Source organism: Ischnura elegans, chromosome 8 (assembly GCF_921293095.1).
Source record: "Ischnura elegans chromosome 8, ioIscEleg1.1, whole genome shotgun sequence".
Taxonomy (NCBI): Eukaryota; Metazoa; Arthropoda; class Insecta; order Odonata; family Coenagrionidae; genus Ischnura; species Ischnura elegans.
The window spans coordinates 96,629,829-96,651,519 of NC_060253.1; the positions used below are offsets into that span (position 1 = coordinate 96,629,829).

The following is a 21,691-nucleotide window of genomic DNA, read 5'->3' on the forward strand; positions in this document are numbered from 1 at the left end:
CGATCCTCCTTAACCCTTTTCCCACTAGCCCTCTTCCCCCCACTGCCCGCCACCCCCTTTATCCCCCCTTCAACACCCTTCTCGACACTCCCTCCCCCACCATCCTCCCCACCCTCATCGCTCACAACGTCATCATCCTCATCAATGTCATCATCATCGTCATCATTGTCATCCTGATCGTCATCAACCTCATCTTCCTCCACCGCCTCCACCTTAAATCCGACGTGCTTCTCACCCTTCGTGCCGCAATTGGGGAGAGGGGGGTTGGTGGCATTGGCCGAGCCAATGATGAAATTAGGAGGAATTGGCATAGGAGAGAAAGATGGCCACAGAAAAAAAATTTATAGAGGACAATGTAAAGAAATTTAAAATAAAGAGAGAAAAAAATATGGAAGACAATCGTCCACAAATTTATGGATGGCATAACGGGAATACAAAGAAAATGCAAAAGAAAAAGTGGTTGACGAAAAAAAAGGAATGGCAGAAGATAACACCAACAAATATTTAAAAGAAAATACGTTTGCATCGGAAATGTCAAAGATATAAAATCAAAAGGGGAGAAATTGAAAGAAGATATTGTTTAAATCAAAGGTATTGAAGTATGAAAAAATGCATTTATCACGGGGATTTAAAATTGATAAAGATAAATAATACAGCAATTCATAACCATGCATCATTTAAGAGATTGAAAAATAAATTGAAATTTTACAATTTTACCCCAGTAAAAATGATTCAACATTATTTGAGGAGATAAAAAATTGTAGCAAAACATAAGTAAATTTTGATGCAGTAAAAATTGGTAATTGGTTAACAAAATAAGTAAGATGTGGGAATTTCAACAAAAGTTGTGACGAAGGGTGGGAAGAAGGGGAAAGAAGAAGCAATTCAGTTAGTAATAAAAGAGGTACTTCATTTAAAAAATGTGGTATTTCCCTAATTTTATAACACTAAAAAATTGAGATTTTTAATAAACTCCTAATTTGTCTATTTAAATTTGAAGGAGAGCAATCGTTTCAAATAAAAGCTATTTTTTTCAAAATCAACCTTAAAATTGTATAAATGTAAGCATCAAAGTTGATCACTAAAGTTCACCTCACAGTAAGCTGATATCCCACTGAATGCCAGGTTAAACAAAGATGAGTGAGTAATGGATGAATCATAAGTTCTAAACACACGGCTACAAGGGTCATTCAAAGGAGAACAGGGGTCACTTGCCAACAACTTCAATAAGGGAATGTCACTATGAATTAATTCAGCAATTAGCAGAACATAGGTATACCTTCATCATACCAGGGCTTAAGGAGAACAATCAATCTCCAAGAATGCATGGATTAAGAGGGCCAACTTTTTACATTACCAGTTGCAATAGAAAAAGGATGATTCATTGAAATACAGAAAGGAAACTAAGGAAAGCTACAGATGACACAATGGCTATTGTTCAATTCGATGGTTAAATTACTTTTATCTTATTCAGTCACTTCAGAAAATGTAAAACTCATTCATTTAAAGTAGAAAGATTAGTCTCATGACTTAATTCTTGGACGTAAAAATGTTTCATACTTAAAACTCTCACATCCTACAAGCAACACGCAAGGAAAGACAATTCTGTTTTTTTCTATAACAATGAAAGCATTATCAATCAATTTTTAGTTTCCAATTGCAAAAGTATAATTTTATATCAATTAAAGTAGATGTAGAAGACCATCTGAAGATATGTTTCACTGGTTTTAATTTGGTTTACATTGAAAATTTATGTTATAGTCTTCAAAAAAATTTATCTTTGAGAAATCCTTCTAAAAAACTATTGTAATCTGAAAGTATCTCATTAATTTCCAGTGCATAAAAATGTTGATCAGATAATTACTATGGAAGCAAAGTGAAGACAAGAAAATTATCCCATGTAAAACTAAATCTGAAAAATTCAATAGCTTATGTAAAAATCACAGTGAAAGCTAACATTATTTCCCCTTTATCAATATATTTCCAAACAGTGTTTACGAAAATAATTAGGGTATGATGAGAGTTTACTTTAGAGAAATCAGTATTAAATCATAAACCATTGAATAAACTTCCAAAACTTTCAAATTTACCACTTCGTATTGGTGCAAAACATTGCTTGAAGAAATGAAAGAACATCAAAAGATTTGAGAGATTCTGAAAGATTCCAAGAGCAGACATATACACCAAGAAAGTATTTCATAAAAATATTTTCCCTATGTTGTCTATATTCACACAATATTTTACTACAGTAGTAGAGAACAAAACACGACTGGTTTTGCACTACCATGTGATAGGACCACACAAGAGTCACTCCTGTGTTTTAAACTTTAGTGCGGAAAAACTTGGGGGTCTATTACACTAACACGCAAAATGTTTAGGCACAATAGGAAAAGGGATATACTGTTAGATTTGACTCTACTCTAGATCACCTCCTACCATGCACAACAGACAGGTGGAAAACTCTTCACCCCTTTCACCTGACTTTCACGACGTGAGGTGAAATGGTTCAAAAATGCACAAAAAGTTAAATGAACTTCGGTCACAACAAAATAAACACGTCCATCCAATACCTGTATGTGGTCCCCAGATTCTATCTCCTCATCTTCATCCTCCCCACTCTCCTGAGTTCCATTAGTGGCTTCCTCATTCACGACAACATTGCCTGGAATTGCTGAGGAGCCCAATGAAACAATCTGCACCTCCTTGCTCGAGTCTTCTCCTTCCTCAGATGCAGGAGCCTAGAAAACAGATGCAGAGTAGAGTTAAGAAAACACCTACTTTATGACTATCAATCATTACGACTCACTTTGTTGAAAAAATATTGGTTGGTAAGTCTTTCACTATCTTATGCCTGAATCATACCCTGGCATACATCAAGAATAAAAAAAAATTGCACATGAAATATAGCATACAAGCATACAGCAGTATGGCATAAAAGTAAAAATAATGCAAAATGAAAGAAAGTTAAATGGATAACAGCTGCTGTTTCAAAGAAAGGATTTCATTACATTAGGTAAAGCAGAAGTTACCAAATAATTACCTCTGCGCTTTATCAGTACATCAAAATTTTGCATATTAAATTATGTAATCCAGTGAAAAAAATATTAGAAACTCTGAAAAATAACCAAGTCACCCATCCAAAATTGACCTAAAGTCAAACATGGTAAGAATTTATTTTAATGGAAGTAAGTAAATCAATGGATATGCACTTTCAGGATGATAATTTATTTTATAACCTAATGACATAATTATGGAGGTAAAGATTCTAACTGAGAATTTAAACATGAACTTTGTTCTAATCTCAGTACATGTAATGCTCTCCATCCAACTTTCTTACAACCCCTCCTTTATCCATTATCTGACCATTTTACTGATAATGGCTTCTTTTACGTAAGGGTATGCCATGGTGGAATACAGTATATTCCTGCTTGACCTCCTCATTCGAATACATCCATTAAAAATATTGGGTGTAGGTAGTCAGTGTGGGTGATTAAAAAATCCTTCTTTGCCAATGTTTTGGAATTTAATGTATGCCATCTTCAGGACAACATAGATTACGGCTACATAGTGTTGTACCCTCTATGATTCTTTCTAAGAAGCCCTGAAGAAGAAATTCATTTATTTCCAAAACTAAAACAAAGAATGATTTTTAATCTCCCAAACTGATGACATACACTAGATATTTGTCATATATACATGGCTGAATGCTCTACTGACCCAGTAAAAAATGGAGCAGGGAAATTGAAAAATAAATAGAGGGTAGTTGACGAATTCATACACATCAGTTGCAACAAATTATAAATACGTGACTATTTAATACAAATGAGGATATTTTGTACCTAACTATCTGATTATTATGCCCCCAAAATATGTTCAAATAAAGATCAATAGTAGGCCCAGCATTTAAATTAAGAGTCAACAGTTTCTAAGTGGAAATGGATTGCCAAATAAAAGAGTACTAAAACTATACTTAAAAGGAGATTCTCACAGCAAGCATACAACTTCAATATTTAGATAATTTCGAATGACTCACACATGACAAAAACCCTATCCTTAATGAATTTTTAAGTGAATGAAGAAAAACATTGAAGAAAGTGCTGTAGCCATGGATAATCATATTTTTCAAATGAGCTTGAAAGACTTGAAGCCAAGTCCGCTACATTGATAACATTATAATTATACAAGAAATTTTCCCCAAAAAAAATAGTTCAAGTATTTTCGTAAATGTGGAATTTTCCAATTACTCCACATTCACCTCCTTTCATGACTGAACCCAACATCACTGGAACCAAGCACTACTTACGCTAGTATAACATCAACATCAGAATGAAAAAAGCTAACATCATCTGGACACTAATAATAAAAGTCATTCATCACTAATTTGGCCATTCAAAAAATTAATTACCTGTTGCTGAATTGGCTGACTTGTCACTTGTGGTCCACTTTCTGCTTCTGAATCAGACTCCCTGGGTCTTGGTTCTGACTTTTCACTTTCCTGCAAGAGAAATATAAAACAAGTGGTCACCAGAAATTTTTTTAGCTTGATTTCTCATTTTAATCTGAAGCCTGAAGAGAAAAATATGAAGGGAATAAATAAAGTATTTTATCTTTGGCGCAACAAGGTAGGATGGATAAAAAAGTCTATGCTGGGAATCATAATTGATCGAATATGAAGAGTTTTTCTCACACTGATCAACCTAAGTTTTTATTGTTATTTAGGCAATAAACACTCGTAATCAATGCACGATGTGATAGAAAACATGAGTGAAATGAAATATGCCAAATGTTTCTATGCGAAATCACTAAGGAGAATAAAAAAGTAATGAATATCGAGGTTTACCAAAAATTATAACTCTACAGTTTTGTCATTCCAAATGAAAGTGTTACTTAATGACACATGGGTGAGGCCTAAATATTGAAGGGCACATTTCGAAGAAAATATAAGTAGACTGGTTCCCATTCTGCTATAAGGAGCAAACAACCATTTTCAAAGCTATTTCATTCACACATCCAATGTGATTTTGTTCAACTTTTCCTAAACATGAGTTCAACTATTCATTTCAAAGACTAAAACAAGTCCAAATTCTGGCTAAAATTGGGTGCAAAACAGACGGCACAAATGAAGGTCACCGCCTTCAACAGGACTCACAATCAGATGAGCTTATACTCAGATGTGTGAAATGGAAAAAACTTCTCTTACCCAAAGTTTGCGGACAATATTCAATTCCTAACCACAATAAGTAGTATTCTTCAGGTATGTCTAACTTACAGACATGTCTGTTAATGGTAACTTTTCACTTACAATTTGTTAATGGTATCTTTTCATTGAAGATATCACGATCATGTCATGTGTGTGTCATGCTTCCTATTTGTAAATCAAGTCAATCAAATTGACTACCTGAGTACAACTTGAAAAGAAAGCAATTCCAAACTTTAACAGAAACTACTTTAAGTAATTCCATAAAAAGTCACCAGCATTAAAGGTTAATGGTAGTGAATTTAATTACATAATCTGGAATATTATGAAATGCTGCTAAAGCCCTATTCCTTATAAGGACTGGATATTAATTAATTCCTAATATTGAATCGTCAACCGGTCCTATACTATTAGTATACATGCATATTTTTAACATTGTTATTGATTTAAACTCATATTTTTTTATTATTCCTACACTAAATTATTTATTCAATTTATAAAGAATTATGTTTACGATTCATATGGGACAAGCAAGGACTCTTTATATCCACTATACATTTAAAATTCTTTGCTAAGTTTCAGACTCTTATTGAACAGACAAGAATAATCAACTTCACCTTCAAGAACATAGTATTTCATTCAGATGCATTTCAGCAGAAAAGACTCAGAAGATGAAGGCTACAGAAAAAAAAGCTCGGAGAAGAGTATCAACATTCCTGGGCTATCTACATTAACGCAGCCACAAAAGGGAGAGACACTAAAGGCATGATGCTTGAAGTAACATCATCTCACTATGTCACACTTCATGCATCAGATAATAGCACTTTCATGTCATACACCATAAAAAAATTGCCAGGTCAGAAGTGATCACCTCATTAGTCTAGCTAGCAGAGCACTTTCCAGAGGAATGATAGCAACCTAATTAGACACAAAGGTATGTCATTGGGTGTTAACAAGGAACATAATAGATTATGTTACTTCTATAGTAATGAATGCATCATCTGCAGAGCTTCCAAGAGAACAAAATGATTTCAAAGAGTTAAAATAAGATGAACATATCAAACCATTATATGTAATTTTTATTGTTTAAGTGCCAAAAGAATATAACAGTATACATATGAATTTATGAACTATTGCTGTAGAAGACTGGAGGGAATGATTAACTTTGAGCTCTTTTGACTTGATTTTGCTTACGACTGGACACATCACAACTGAAAGCATCATCCCAAATGGACGATTTGTAGTAAAAAGCGGTGCAATGATTAGCGTATTAGGCACTAAAGAGACAGTGTCATTAATTTTAAGTGATAATTCACAATTAAGTTTTCTGCCAGGTAAGAAGATATTCTTTAGGTTCCTAGTTAACACAAACAAGAGAAAAATGGCATGATGCAGGAAAATACTAACCACAAATCTTTTCTACCAAGATTCACTTGCCCTAATTTTGATTGGAGCTGTCAAATAATTAACATACCCTCATGCATAGTCATGGGAATGAACAGAAAATACAGGGGGTCCCCACTATTTCCTTGGGTATCTACACTGTCAACACTAAATATCAAAAAAAGATTCATCTTTTAAACATATGAAGACAAAATACATATGTACATGAAAAGTGAACCTAAGTATCTGTGACGGCATATAAATATAAGAATTATCTCACATATTACTAGTGTTTACCACTATCTGCTTAGAAAAAGTGGAGTTCCCCTGCAGTTGGTTTAGATACTATTTCCTCTTTATTGACCGTTCTAAACTTTAGATCAACCTCATTTTTTGTTTACGGAGCAAAATAACTTCACATAAATGCATTATTATCAGCATCCTAAGTTAGTGGAAACATCCAAGCACAACTACAAGATATTGGTATGAAGTCACTTAGCACACAAACGTCCACATATGGATTGAAAAATTATTGTAATGATAGACTCACAGTTTTAACTCGTGCCAATTTGTAAAAATACACGATGAACTTCTAACAAATGAAAGAGAGAAACTCATAAATATCACTGTATTCTATAAACTGCAGGAACTCATTATGTCCAAGTACTTTTTCACAAAGAACTCCCCATTCCACTGGGGCTCCCCACATCACTCTTTTCAATGAACTTACCATTGCCTCAACAGCAACTTTCCCATCTGGACTCTTGGGTGATTTCGTTGGGTTACCGAAAAGTTTCTGAGCTTTAGCCTTAAGTTCCTTTGGATGAGGTGTGTTCTGCCTCACGAATGGAGTCTGCAATAAAGTGAAAATTAATTAGTAAAAAATAAAAGTAATTTCTTAGTGGAAACTGTATATCTGTGGCTTGTATGAATGTTCTAATAAAATAAAAAAAATGCTTTCTAATCAACATACATGACTGACCTAAAAAGGGCTCCTATAACTTAAAAATTTGTTTTTTAAAACACAAAACCTATAATATTAAACAACATCAGACATTAAAAGGGTATGTGAATGAATTTCAAATATTAAGCAGCATTGATTTGATCAATAAATTTCTTCACCTCTGACCATTCTAGTCCATAATACTGACTTTGATCAAGAGTGCAATGGTTTGTACAGTCACTTTCAAAAGTTTTAGGACAAAGTTTATGGTGCCACTTCTGCTTTTTGAGAAATTTTAGTTTGCCTTACTCATTCTGTTTTCTTTGGTCACTCACTGAAAATATTTTGTTTGCTCATGAAGATAAATTCACTCAGAGGGAGAGGTTACTTGCGAATTGATCATTCCCTTTCAATTTACGTTGGATTTAATGATTACTTCGTGTGCATTTACTATGTAGTTGCCTCAGTTTTTACCGTTGATTTGTATTTTTTGTAAGATAATATGTACCGCTGTAAGCAGTTGCGGTGATCTAGTGGAGTAAAGGTGTGACAGAGCTAGTGGAGATTGTGAGATCGAGTTGCCAACATGGAATAAAATGGTTTCCAAGTCATTCACTCGTTTTGTATTTCTTTGTAGATTTGAAATCATTTTAAATTCACTGCAACAGCTTTATATACTTTTTTAACGATAATAAGTCATATAATAAGTTAGGAATTGGGTAGGATTAGACCTATAATTTCTATAAATGACTGGTACATTTCGAAGGTTAGGGATTTGCAAAAGAGGGTAACCCTAACCCAGCAGAGAAGGGAGCATATAAACCCAGCGTTGGTGTTAGCATAATTTTTTAAGACCGGCAACATAGGGTCATTCATATCAGTTGCTAATTTTAAATTTATCATTTGGCTTTGATTGTTAAAGGTTGGTAAGATTTTCTGTAATGAACATAAGGCTGATCACCCACCTCGTGAGGGGGTGTTGGAGCACAGAGGGCTAGCCAGTGGTAAAGATAAGACCTGGCCTCGACATTAATGTACCCGTGAAAGACCGGCGGGAAAGATTACCCCTCACTATGTTCTGGGTAAATTAAAAATAAAAAGAAAGCTTACGCTAATTTAAAAAAATTTAGATGTGCCTTGTTAATGAAGTTCAACAAGTAATAATTTAACAGGAAATATAAAGAACTAATTTGACTGTCTAAAATATAAAGTATTATTAAAACTCCCAATGCATTCGTTCACCGGCAGTCGTTCACAGATATATCCAACGCGCTTTCATACACTTAAGAATCACATATTACTTAATATTTATCAACTCGCATAGCAGCAGCTCTGTCATGGGAGACGGAGGAGAAAAGAGGTGCATGGATACCACCGACTCAGCTGAAGCAGCCAGTGGATGATTCATATACTGCCAGGGTACTGTGCGTCACGATGCACGATATGGCAAGTGCGCATGGCTTTGAGAGACTTTATCTTTTCTGTTGTTTTGTTTTGGCCTGCCTCGTTAGGCAGAGCAGAAGCTACAACTAGAGCTCAAAACAAGAATAACTATCAAATGATATTGAATATACTGCTCACATTTAACATGTAAGATCCACGTGCTTGCATTACTTACATTCTATGACACACAACAGTGCCAAAAAATATTTTGTGGTAAATGATCCAACGGTGAAATAAACTCTCTATCGTTAGCTTTTTGTTGCATTGAAATTGATTATCCCATTTAGACAACAGAGCCCCTCCAACTCGGGTGTCTTGCTTATTTTACTGACAGTAGTATCATAATTGACAAAGCAATGGACAAAATTCTTTGCAATTTATGACTTAAAAGAATTTGTTTCATACTGTGTATTCTTCATCCTCCACAGTTCTATTATTCCTTGTAATATCCTAAGAAAATATTTCTTTTCAGCGAAAATGGTGAAGTATCAAAAAGCCTATTTGCTAGCTAAATGTTACTAAAAAATGCTTTAATGATGTCCTTCATGCTGCAAAGCAAATTAGTCAGAACTGCCGACGAAGTAAACAAATGCATTCAACAAAAAAAATTTCTGCAGAAAATGAAAACATGTCTAAAACAATGCAATTACGGTCTGACATACAAAAGGAAATTAATTGAATTATAGATTATAGGATTTGATCTTCATATTAAAATTCGTAGAGACTAACAAAAAAGAGGCTGTCAAGCATATCAACATCAAGATGCAACGTGATACCATCTTTGATTACTACACATTAATTTTTCTGCACATTAATTACTATTTCATGTACTTACTCCGCCTTTGTTTTCACTAGACTCATCTGTAAATTTCACAGAATGAGTCCTTGACTCTTCTTTCCAGGCTTCTGGGTCTTCATCTTCCTCGTCCTCTTCATCCTCGTCACTAACTTCCATTCCTAAAAAGGAAAATAATAATGTTTTACCAAAATATACCGTGAAAGATAGTTAACAAAAAAAAGTTATTCAAACTATTTTTGAACACTGACAAGACGTTTGTCACACTGCTAAAAGGGGAGTTAAAGTATGTTTTATCTTATCAAAAATTCTTCAAATATCGATAAATTTGTCTCATCAATTATCACAGGTACTTTTTTGTGTTTATACTCAGTACACAATTTTTCTTAATGTTATACGAAGCTTCTATTAACTCTCTAGCAGCATATTTTTTATTGATTATCCATTTAAAAAAAGGTATTAACATTGGCTGCAGCATGATTTGGATGAGAACATGCACAGTCATTCTGAAAAGTGAATGCAGCAGGTATTATTAGAAAATACGCACTACATGATTATTAAAACGAAGTGCAGAGTAAAGAATCAGATAGGATATAAAAAAAGACAAAAGGAAAACATTTTTCAGAAATGATTGGATATGCAGAGAATGGATGGTTGCCTAACTCATGAAATTCAACCACAGAATATGCAGCTGAGAAGATAGAATATTTAAATTGTCCTCCACAATAGTAGAGCATAAGAAATGTAGTGTTATCCAAGAATGATAAAGATAAAATGGATCGACTGAGAAAGTAATGATGAAGAGAGTCAAGAATAGCAGGAAAAAAAGAGAAGTATTTTAAAAACGCTAAGAAGAAGATGGAGGCAACTTGCTCGGCCACATCATGGGTTAGTGTTCTAAAAACTCTAAGATGGGAAAAATTGTCATGGTAGAACAATTGGGTGGGAAGAAAGTTACAGGACAATCCCAAATGACTTACAATGGACAAGTTTTTAAGGATGAAAAAATATTTAATTAAGAAAAAATTAGCAGATAGGAGGGCAGAGTAGAGAGCTTTGTCAGACCGCTATTCTATGTTGTTTTGCAGTCAAATAGCATCTTGGAAGGCATGTCAGGTTTCCCTTTAGGTAAATGTTAGCATGGCTGCCGACGTTTAGGAAACAGAGTCGGTTCCCATCTTCAGAGCTTACGAAGGTAATGGATCCATCAGCCCAGAAGATGGGAACCGACTCGGTTTCCAATGCGTCAGCAGCCATGTCAAAATTGACCCAGTGGGAAACCTGAGTAGCCTTCTAATATATACTGCATCAATATAATCTTTAGATTGATGACTTATGATGATGGAACCTGACATGCTCTGAGGGTATAATCGTGCAATTTTATGAGTAATGAGGTGCAACACGTACCGCTGCTGGTTCCACCTGCTCCTCCCAGTGATGAGTGAGATGGGTGTGCTTGGGGTGGTAGGTCAGGTGGTAACTGGGGAAGCAGGAAGCAAGTGAGAACATCCTCTCCTGTGACCTCATCATGGTCCGTCTGGAATGTCAGGAGAGGCTGCGCTTGGTTTTCTGAGAGCCACACTGCTTTCAAGTTCAATGATGCCAAGGAGAGAGGAAGATGCTGAAGCCTGAAAATTAATTATTTTATAAATACATAGTTTATTTTACCAATATTAAAGCAAGTTTACCTTCATTCATGTTCATGAATTAAGGCAAATTTAAAGGGGAGTTTATTATCCCAACATAGACTTAAGGATCACAAGCACATCTCATAAACAATTTTCTACACATAATTATGTACTTATTCCAAGTAAGGAAAGCATATTAATAATGTTTTTAATAACCCCACTGAAAGTTAATGATATATCAGTAGACTAAAGGGAAACGTCATGCTCCAAACAATCATTGAAAATATTATGAAGCCATCTACCTATCTCAGCACTCAAATGATAGGAGTAGAAAGTTTTGAGATGTTCTTCCATATTATTTGCTTTTTAATGAGGATAAATTGGAAATTTTACCAAAAGAGTAGAAAAAAAGCATATAGGGTAACCCTAAAACTTACATTAGATAATGAAGCACCATTTTAAGGGTCAATAAAAACCTAACAATGGAATAATGACTACTTAGCTTCCTTACGATTGACTTCACAGATACATTAACAGATTGTATGTTTACTATACGTAAAAATAATAACCTGTTTCCAGAGACATCAAGAACATGGAGCTCTTTGCAGTTCCCAACTTCTGTGGGCAGGTATTGGAGTTGATTGTCTCGCAATGACAGGACACCAAGTTGGGAAAGGTTGCCTAAATAAAAATAAATACATTAATTTCTACATATGGTCTAAAATATAAGTTAGAGGTATTAGATGACTTTCAAGATTGAAGTCAACAGAACGTACCTATCTCAGAGGGGAGGCTTTGAAGACTATTTCGATCAACATTTAAATTAGTAAGTTTTGTTAAATGCCCAATAGTGGTTGGAAGTTCCACCAAGAAATTTTCAGTCAAGATTAACTCCTGAAGAGAATGACAACTGTAAAAAAGTGATGAGTCCATTTAGATAAATTATACAAGGTGCACACCTAAACAGTCCATAAAATATTCAAGCCTGCAAAGGCTGAAGATTCTCTTTAGAAATTGAAGTACCTGCCAATATGGTGATTCAAACAATTCAATCGATTTTGGTCGATTTTAAAAATTGATAGCCTTGTGAGCTGTGCTATTCCATCAGGTATTGAGCTAATTTGATTGTGAGACAAATGGAGATCAGTTAAAGATACCAAACCACCAATTTGCTCTGGCAGTCCCTCTAGCTTGTTTTCAGAAACATCCAGACACGTAAGTTTCTTCAACATTCCTATTTCCTGAAAATTAAATGAAGAGGTAGATCAGATTTTAACAATTATTCTTACAAGATTCAACAGTTAAAAATTCAACCAAAAACGCTAGAATAAACTAAGGTGAAATTGAACTGGTTCCAAAAAGGATGGAATTCATTAGTAGCTCACATTGGGAAGACAATAAAGTTGGTTATGGTCAAGCCAGAGCTCTTGCAGGGCAGGCAACATTCCAATATGCATGGGCTGGAAAAAATAATTGAATATACATGTAGCAAAATGAGATAAAGTAACCTCCATGGTCAAAATATACATGTACTAAAACCAACTCTTAGAGGTGAAATTAACTTACCAGTTCTTCCAGCTCATTATCTCCTAAGTCTAGCCTTTCCAATTTTGATAATTTGACCAACGACTCCGGCAGGCTTTTGAGAAGATTTTCTCTTAATTCTAATGATTGCAGGCTGGTGAGACTGAGATGACATCAAAATAGATTAATTAAAATAACTTTAGCAACAAAAAATTTATTTATAAATTAGAAATGAGGTTTGGTAAATTATGGGAATGCAAGAATATTTGAATATTTAAACACCATGTAGTAAGTAGTATAAGTAATAATAATAAATGACTTGAAAACCTTAATATTCAAATAATAAATTTCCCCCTTTCCTTGAAAATAACATTACGTATTTAAGCTATATTCAGCTAAAGCACTATTCAATCAGAGAATCTCTCCTGCGAGTAAAATAGTAAATTGGAATAGTACAGGAAACAGTCAAGTTACCCTATTGGCATAGTATCCATCTTTCAATGGCAAAATTACCTACTTCTTAGTTTCTTAAAATGCACACAAACCACAGTTTATTTCTAAAACTGAAAAGCAATGTATTCCAAATTATGGAGTACTAGGTAGGATGCCATATTTCACATTTAACCATGTTCAAGGAGAGGTTTTTAAAATACTGGAATAATAGAGTAATGAATATCAATATATGCAATGACATTTTAAATTTATGCTTACCAGCCAAAGTCAGGAGGAAGACTTGTTAATGACATGTCATTTAAACCTAAATTAGTTAAACTCTGCAGCTGAACAAATCCAGCAGGCAACCTGAAAAAAAAAAAAATTTTGCATTAAAAAATAATAAGGAGAAAACTAAAATTTTATTCAAGTCGCAGGGATGTATAAGTCTAGCATGCATTCCCTCCAGAGGCTTCCTCAGAGAAGCCCAGAAAAAACTACACGCATGTTTTAGCATGAATCAATGGTATCTCCAGAAAAGGAACCATTGACATTAATGGAGACATATTTGTCATAAAATGGGAAAAAGAAATTTCTACTGCATAAGCTAACCAATTTAATCAAATATTTCGGACTAAACCAGAGTTGAGTCTCAATCATGACAAGGGAAAGAGACTTCCCAAATTCATTTTTGGACACTATTCTACCTCAACTTTTGATGCATTTGAAAAAAATGGCATTAAATTCACAAAATAGTAGATAAATTTAGCCTCAACTATGACCAGTCATCCAAATTTTTTGGGATTAGACTCTTCAGGATCATAATGTAAATAATTTCAAGGAAACACAACTCACATTATGAGGTTCAATACAGTAAAATTCACAAATTGCATCATCAACCTCTTAAATATGTCATAATAATGTCCGCATGATAATAATCAAGATCATTAGGCCACATAAAATATAATGCAATTGAGAGTTGTGGCAGCTATGAATAACTCCAGCAAAAGCAGTGAAGGGATAAGTGACTGCCAATTAGATGAGCACAGTGAATGAAACAAAAAATAAATTATAAATAATTCTATAAGCTGGAGGGTATAAAGTCAACAAATCAAGACAAAATTAAGAATTGGTGTGGCAAAATGTGGCTAATTGTGAGACAATACAGTAGCAACATTAAAATTGCTCTCCATTGATGAGAAACTCAGATGGGGAGGCTATTTACTAATAGGCACTCAATAAAGTGGTGTCTATTTTTATATTACCTTGGAATAGGATTACTGCTAAAATCTGCCACCTGTAGTGCTCTTAGATGCCTTATGGATTCAGGGATGTCAGGTATATCTGTGATAAAATAATAAGAAAATGAATGTTAGACTTCAAGAGTTCACTCTGGATGCATGAGCAATTACATATGATGAAAGAGCAAAAACAAAACAACATGCGATAGAAAACCATTGCATGGAATTAAAAATTCATACTTGTACATACACTGTTTTCAAATTTCAAGCAATCAATTTTAAGTCAAATATTTTTTTATGGCAAACTTCATTCTTTGGTGTATTTAACTTTGCACTCGTGCACATGACTGCGTGTAAAGTAACTTTTTTCATGCAGTGCCTAAATAAATTATAACTTATAACTGAAGTTTACCCTAAATAATGACTAGATGAAAAAAATCACTCATTCCATTGTACATGATGACTCCTAATTTGTGGTGAGAAATTCATAACCAGTGGCTAAGGTTGGGGTTAGAGTAACCTTCACTTATCCAAACCTTCACATTGAAATACTGATGTTAACACAGCTACCGCTTTGTGTCTATTAACTTACACCACACATTCTGCAGAGTTTAACTTTACAATAGAACAGCAACTTACAAGCACAGGCAGTGGCGTAGCCAGGAATTTTGTTCAAGGGGCTCCAAAACTAGGGGAGTACATTTTTTAAAAACAAGGTACCAAGTAGAGCGTTTTAAACTAATTTGAACACTTTTCATAATCGAAAAAACTTCATTTTTTAAAGAAATATTTTATAAATTCATGAGTTTACAATATTTGGTTTTCTTTTAAGATGCAAAGTAAGTGTTCTTTTATATTTCGTGGGGGGGTTCGGAACCCCTGTATCCCTCCCTAAGCCACTGGGCCAGGGTAATTAAGGGGAAGGTTGTTTTTTGCTGAGACGGGACCCCTCTCTATCTGCACAGACAGATTTATTTTTAATTGAGCAATTTTATTACATTTGCCTGTGTGATCACTTTAAATTATATTAAAATGAACCTCAATACTTCCTTTTAATTAAAAAAACAGAGAGGTTAAAAAACCAAAGAAAGAAAAAAAATCATTTATTGACCCCCTTTTAGAATTACATCCATGAGCTTGGTAGGACATGAACTATTAAGCTTCAACCGGTCATCTCCAACATATCAACGGCATGAACTGCCTCATACACTCCCAAAAACAGCCATCGTCACTGATATGAACAGCAAAGTATTAATCACCAGTGTTACAAAACCCGAAGACAATGGGAAAGCCCTATATTGATGAAACGGCAGATACCGAGAGCCTGATCATGGGCACAAACAAAGATTTCACCTATATTACCACAAAATAACTGAATATTACATAGCATAACCTCAGAGTGCAAGACCAAAAGTGAGTTTAAAAAAATACTTCTTTCCATTTTTTTTAATTAAAAACAGGGAGAGAGTAAATTTCTGCATTTGCACACAAGGACACCCAGAAAAATTTATCAGTAGCTTTCACCTGTGGAGGTACTTTTGAGTGGGGATCAGGTCAGTTGGAGAGAATACTTTTAAAACTTTGTCTCCAGAGCATTTTGGGGGATGGGGTTTGAACCCCTAGGCCCTCCACTGCTCACTACGGTCTGGTATGCACAGGATGAGTCAAAGACCCCGTGGCTTCTTTTCAAAAGAATGCTCCCAATGGGTTGGTGGTACCCACCATGAGAACTGCTACTATGGGGGAACGATTAGAAGGGAATTATACACAATGGGACTCTGCATGGAGCTCTCAATTGGAGGCAAATGACGACGGGAAGCCTCAGCATTGAGGCTTGCTGCCTCGCTCAACAAAACACTTCCTCGGTGACTCAGGCGAAATGGTGTGCACGATAGGTCACCGAGTGCTCATCACAACAATCTGACAACGTAATCGACCGTATTTTGTCATTTTTCGCGTCGGATTACTCTTTAGAAATTTACGTTTTGCAATTTTCAGGGAGTATAAAACAGACCTAGGCCAATGTTTGCCAGCAACAGGAATTTGAAAATATTACATATGAGAAAATATAGTGGTAGAATTTTCGAATAAGAGAGACACGGAAATGCCCATTACGCTCTATTGTATATGACCTGAAAATTTCAAGATGATAGTGTAAATTTGAAAGATGTAATACGTCACGAAAAAAGATCGGTCGAGCGGGAGTGATGCGTCCTCTTAAGTAAATACATGAACGCATTTTTCACAGCTACGCCCGAACATCAAGTCTTTCGCGTAATCCTGAGTAAAAGTCAAATAAGAATGACGACCCATACAGAAAATCGTCAAGAATATAAATAGCTCTGACGGAAACTTATGGACTAAGGAGGCGTAACGCGTCGCCACGTGTACCATACGACAAAATAGTTCAAAGCGCGACAGTGGCGCATCCAGAGGGGGGGGCTAGGGGAGGGATATAGCTCCCCCTGGTTACCCAATTAACTCTAGATGGAATGGTATTTTTGTTCGAACCCCCATTATTGCTGAGAGCCAACCCCGCCAAACCCTCCACCAGGCCCCCCATTGTCACTATCCTGGATCCGCCACTGAATCGAGATGCATACGCTAAGATTGTGATTGAAGAAGATGAGAAAAAAATGCACGAAAATAAATTATATTTATTACAAATAAATTCAGAGTTTCCAACAAAGGATTACTTCACAATTAGAAAATGCAACTAAAAATATTCTCTGGCGTTCAATAATTTTCTACGAAATTAACAACTACAGCGATCAAAAACGTTGGAAGGCTACATTAGTCATTCCGATTTTTTGTTAGTAAAACAATAGATAACAAGATCTATTTCATTTGAAATCAATCTCAACCTGCCTCCCATTCATTGAACTGACTTCCAGGAAGTAACCTGTATCGATAAACTTCAGCTACTGCTCCTTAAAACATACCAGTACACACACAAAAGCAGGGCGCTTCACAGAAGACAAGCTTTAAGGAAACCACATTTGTAGGATGAGTAAGCTACAATATCGATATTGGCGCAAAAAAACAAAAGAATGAACACTAAACCTTAATATTCAAAGTAATTCGTCATAAAACTCGACTCGATTTCTCGATCGCAGGTTATACTTTGCTACACTGATACAAAACAAATATTTGTCCCACAATTCAAACAAAGGCACAAGAGGGGATTATTTATTCCAAATGTGCAAGGAAGACAATGCTGTAGATGAGCATTTAGGTCTTACGAGGAATAAAAGCGTAATTGCCACAAAGACAAATTTTTCATCGTGAATAAACGCTAGTTACGATATTTAGCATTGCTTGTATACACCTATCATATTTTGTGTTCCTTATTTTTTAATCTCTTTGTTTTGGAAGAAGAATTAAAATTGCAAATGAATATGTTATAAAAATTGTTTTCTCATCTTATATCGTGAAAAAAAGAAATGAATGAAAACTCTCATTTACAGACCCCCTTTTCGAATTCCATTCGCGAGTTAGGCGGGAGACGAGATATGAAGTTTCGACCGTTCATCTCCAAAGAATTTTCAGGATTTCACTTTCTTTGTCCTAAATATTCATTCATCGTCGCTGACGTGAATTTGGCAACGCTGCTTTCGAAATAAAAGCCTTAAATCATCAAAGCCGAAAAAGGATGAACAGTGAAGCTCGATTCACACCGAATGCGATGCTGAAAGAGGGAACTAGTGTTGATATGCGTCTTGAAAACTCCCAAACGATTATCACGCTATCCGTCCGCACGAACTTGAGACATGCTAACCAATGCACGCTAGCCCAATGGATCGTGGTATTTCAAAAGGCACAATTGATTTCTCGCAATGACCATCACCTTTGGTCTTAACTATCAGCAATTCCAGATATAACTCCTCCAACTCTTCCAAATATCTACAAGCAAAATACATTCCATATATTGGCTGCAAAGACGTGATAAATTCTTATCTACGTAGATCGAATACGGTATTAAATGGATTTTTTCATACGGATAAAATAAAGCAGGTTCCTTACTAAAGACAAGAAAAGGAGAATATTTCAGTTTAGAACTTGATATCGCACGGAATACTGGGGGTCAGGAATACCCCCCGTGAAAAAGGGCTCCCGGGAGTCCTTCCCCAAAAAATATCTTCTTTGCAATAATGTAGTTTTACATGGCTTTTTACATTAATACAAAAAATATAGTGGCAAATTTCTCCATTAACCCGCTCCGGCATATAATCAAGAGCTAATTACTAGATCCTTCAAATTTCGGATCGCAAAATATAACGGTTAACATTTTTGGGGGACAGTCATTTCATTTTATTCCCAATTAGGACCTTTGAAAAAGAATCGCACCAAACGAAGTAAAATCCACAAAATAAACATACGGCATCTTCAGCGAGAATACACAGCAAATTCATTCGCGCTATTTTATCTACATTGTAAGTCATTAGAAAATCTATATATTTAAGCTATCCGTCGATGACAGACTCTGAATTCATATCGCCGTTTAAAGAAAAATAACTCATCCAAATATATTGGAAGACAAAATGTACGTTAGAAATAAATTTCTCGATAAAAAGAAATATGGCCATGGACATACAGGGAAGCATCTTAAGATAAAAGAATAGAGACGCTTATAATTCGGGTAAGGACGAATAAGTAAGGATTAAGCCGGACGGGTAAGCAAAAACTATATTTAATTAGCATTGCCGTTACGATAGGTTTACATGAGGCGTGTGCGAATTACATCATCCGGTCTCCCCACCAAAATTAGACATAATAATAAAGCCTCGAGATTTTGAGGGAAGAAAGCGTCATGGGAGCATCAATAAAAGGAAACGTATCTGGATGATATAACGGTGATTAGAAAATGAAGGTCATTTCGGAAGGGGAAGGGAGAGGTGAGGAGACGGGAAGACGAGAGACAGAATTCCGAACGAAATTAAAATGACTTTTAGTGTTCACAACAGCAAGGTAAGCGGTATCGGGAACTCAAAACTCCCTGAAATTTCTGGAGATACAGCCAAGTATTCCACTGAATAAAAATAAAATAAAAATTCTGCCATTCCCATATTTTCCAGGGAAATTGATTTGTTTTCCAGGGTACAATATATTTCCTTAACATAAGCGTTTCTGCAGTAAATATTACCAAGGAGTAGAATTACTGACCAAAAGAATACAAAGTTGTTAAAGTCATTCTTGAGCGGTGTGCAACACCTTGAGATGATAGAAACCGATAGAAACTTATCCACACGTGCAAGTCACTCAATTGGATGAGGTTCAATAAACCGTCTACATATTTCATAAAACTTCAACTCACATAATAAAACACGGAGAAAAAGCAGCACAGACATCAGATTAAGAGCAAAAACAGCTATGCTACCTAGTTCCCAATAATGAGCTGAGAAGTATACGAATAAGTGAAGAATATCAATTATGCATGTATCACGATACTAAGTGAAAATTCTTGTAATGAAAAGCTATTGAAAAAGAAGAGAATTTTTTGTTTTGCTCAGTATAACTCCTTTGGGTGTTCAACGCATTCAACGCATTGGGCTATTTTTCCGCAAACGCTGCACACGACAAAAGCCGATTTTTCCTGGACACTAGCCGAATATATCCTATAAGTTTTTCCAGAGGACTGAAATTCCCCGAGTATTCCAGGTTTTCCGGCTTTCCAGACTTGCGGACACCCCGAGAGTTTCAAGTGTAAACCCTTCCATCCTCCCAAGAAAATAGTTTTCCAGCCGCAGTCTCGTTGGCCTCAATGCCCGATGTTAGGCAGTTGCAAAGAACGGATATTCTATGTTTCACAAAAATCAGTTGCGTTTAATCATTAGTTTCAGACGAGAGATTAACCCATTAATTTTTAAAATTGAGTATGTTCAGTTTTCAAAGCACGATCAACACACCGTGACCACATTAAAGAATCTGCCGAATTCTCCCGTCATGATAATGACTAAACTAAACCACTGCGGTGGAGGTAAAAAAAATAGGTCTAGTACACAAATCATAGGAAAGTGAGTCATTTGATAAGCAGAGAATATCTAGGACACCGGAACGAGAGTAAATGACAAATTAATGCGATAGCCAAGCCTTCCGCGCCTTCCCACCTTATCACATATGATGAACAAACGCACCAACGAATTCGAAAGATACAGAGGAATTTCAACATCACGAGGTTGAAAGACGCAAGAAGAAAAGACGCAATTTTCCCTAAGATTTCGTCGTTTTAAGAATCAAAGCCAAAACCAGAGGGGGTTCAAGGGGCTCCTACCCACATAAATTTTTGGAATAATTTGGAACGTTAAATAACCTCGTAAGAATCCTTTCCAAATAGGCCCCTCTATCCCGCAATACCTCTATCATAAAAACCACAGAAAAATTATTCCCGCGCATTTTCACTATGTAAACAAGGATGTTGCAGATTCTGTTAGCTGATCATGATGTGTGAATCGTCGAAATCTGGGTAATGGGTAGTAGTAAAGTCATTTGAAAATAGGTAAAATTGTCTCTTTCCTTCAACCTTTGAGCCCACCAATGAATTTTCATGCTATCATGCGCTGCGCTAGTATTCAGACGAAGGTGACAAACAATAACAAAATGCCAGCGGTGCAATTCACATCTTATCTCAGTTTTTCAGATAAATATCGGGTATTCTTTCCGGGGCAGCAGGTATCTCCGAAAAACTTAAAATGAAATAAACAAATAATTGGTCCACCGCGTAATGAATAAGAATGATAAATTCCTGATTAAGACAATCAACCACACGATATTATGGAAAATTAGGGGATTCATAGGGGTAAGCGATCTACGTGATACGGTCTCTTTATGGCAAATTATAATTGGCGAAAGAATTATATTAAGTTTTCCTGGATAACAATACTACAAATTAAATCAAGGATTAGAATTCTATTACTTTCTCGTACTTTATATAGTATTTATATCTTCGACTAAAGAAAATTGAAAAAAAGTATTCTTATATTTTAAGTCAAAACTGTTTGAGCGGACTGTAGCGCCATTAAATATAACTATCGTGATATGAATTCGATTACAACATTCAATTTTAAAATTAATTTCATTTTAATTAATCTTAGATACCCCCGAAAA

General features: G+C 35.3%; 1 protein-coding gene across 10 annotated transcripts in view; it reads right to left on the reverse strand.

Annotated features, from left to right (window-relative positions):
* The window catches only part of LOC124163323 (protein lap4-like), a 377,957-nt gene that overhangs the window by 116,712 nt on the left and 239,554 nt on the right, over positions 1-21,691 (reverse strand). For 9 of the 10 annotated variants that reach the window (XR_006865750.1, XM_046540145.1, XM_046540144.1 and 6 more), the window contains exons 3-15: positions 14,612-14,690; positions 13,626-13,715; positions 12,957-13,077; positions 12,776-12,850; positions 12,414-12,631; positions 12,167-12,300; positions 11,960-12,071; positions 11,170-11,390; positions 9,802-9,923; positions 7,311-7,433; positions 7,131-7,172; positions 4,406-4,495; positions 2,571-2,738 (exon numbers count right to left, since the gene is read on the reverse strand). Coding sequence is in view for 9 of the 10 variants with exons in the window: in XM_046540145.1 (XP_046396101.1) it covers positions 2,571-2,738; positions 4,406-4,495; positions 7,131-7,172; positions 7,311-7,433; positions 9,802-9,923; positions 11,170-11,390; positions 11,960-12,071; positions 12,167-12,300; positions 12,414-12,631; positions 12,776-12,850; positions 12,957-13,077; positions 13,626-13,715; positions 14,612-14,690 (1,595 nt within the window). In the remaining variant the exon portion in view is untranslated. The remainder of the gene's footprint in view (positions 1-2,570; positions 2,739-4,405; positions 4,496-7,130; positions 7,173-7,310; positions 7,434-9,801; positions 9,924-11,169; positions 11,391-11,959; positions 12,072-12,166; positions 12,301-12,413; positions 12,632-12,775; positions 12,851-12,956; positions 13,078-13,625; positions 13,716-14,611; positions 14,691-21,691) is intronic. The other variant, XM_046540142.1, reaches the window with a different exon arrangement.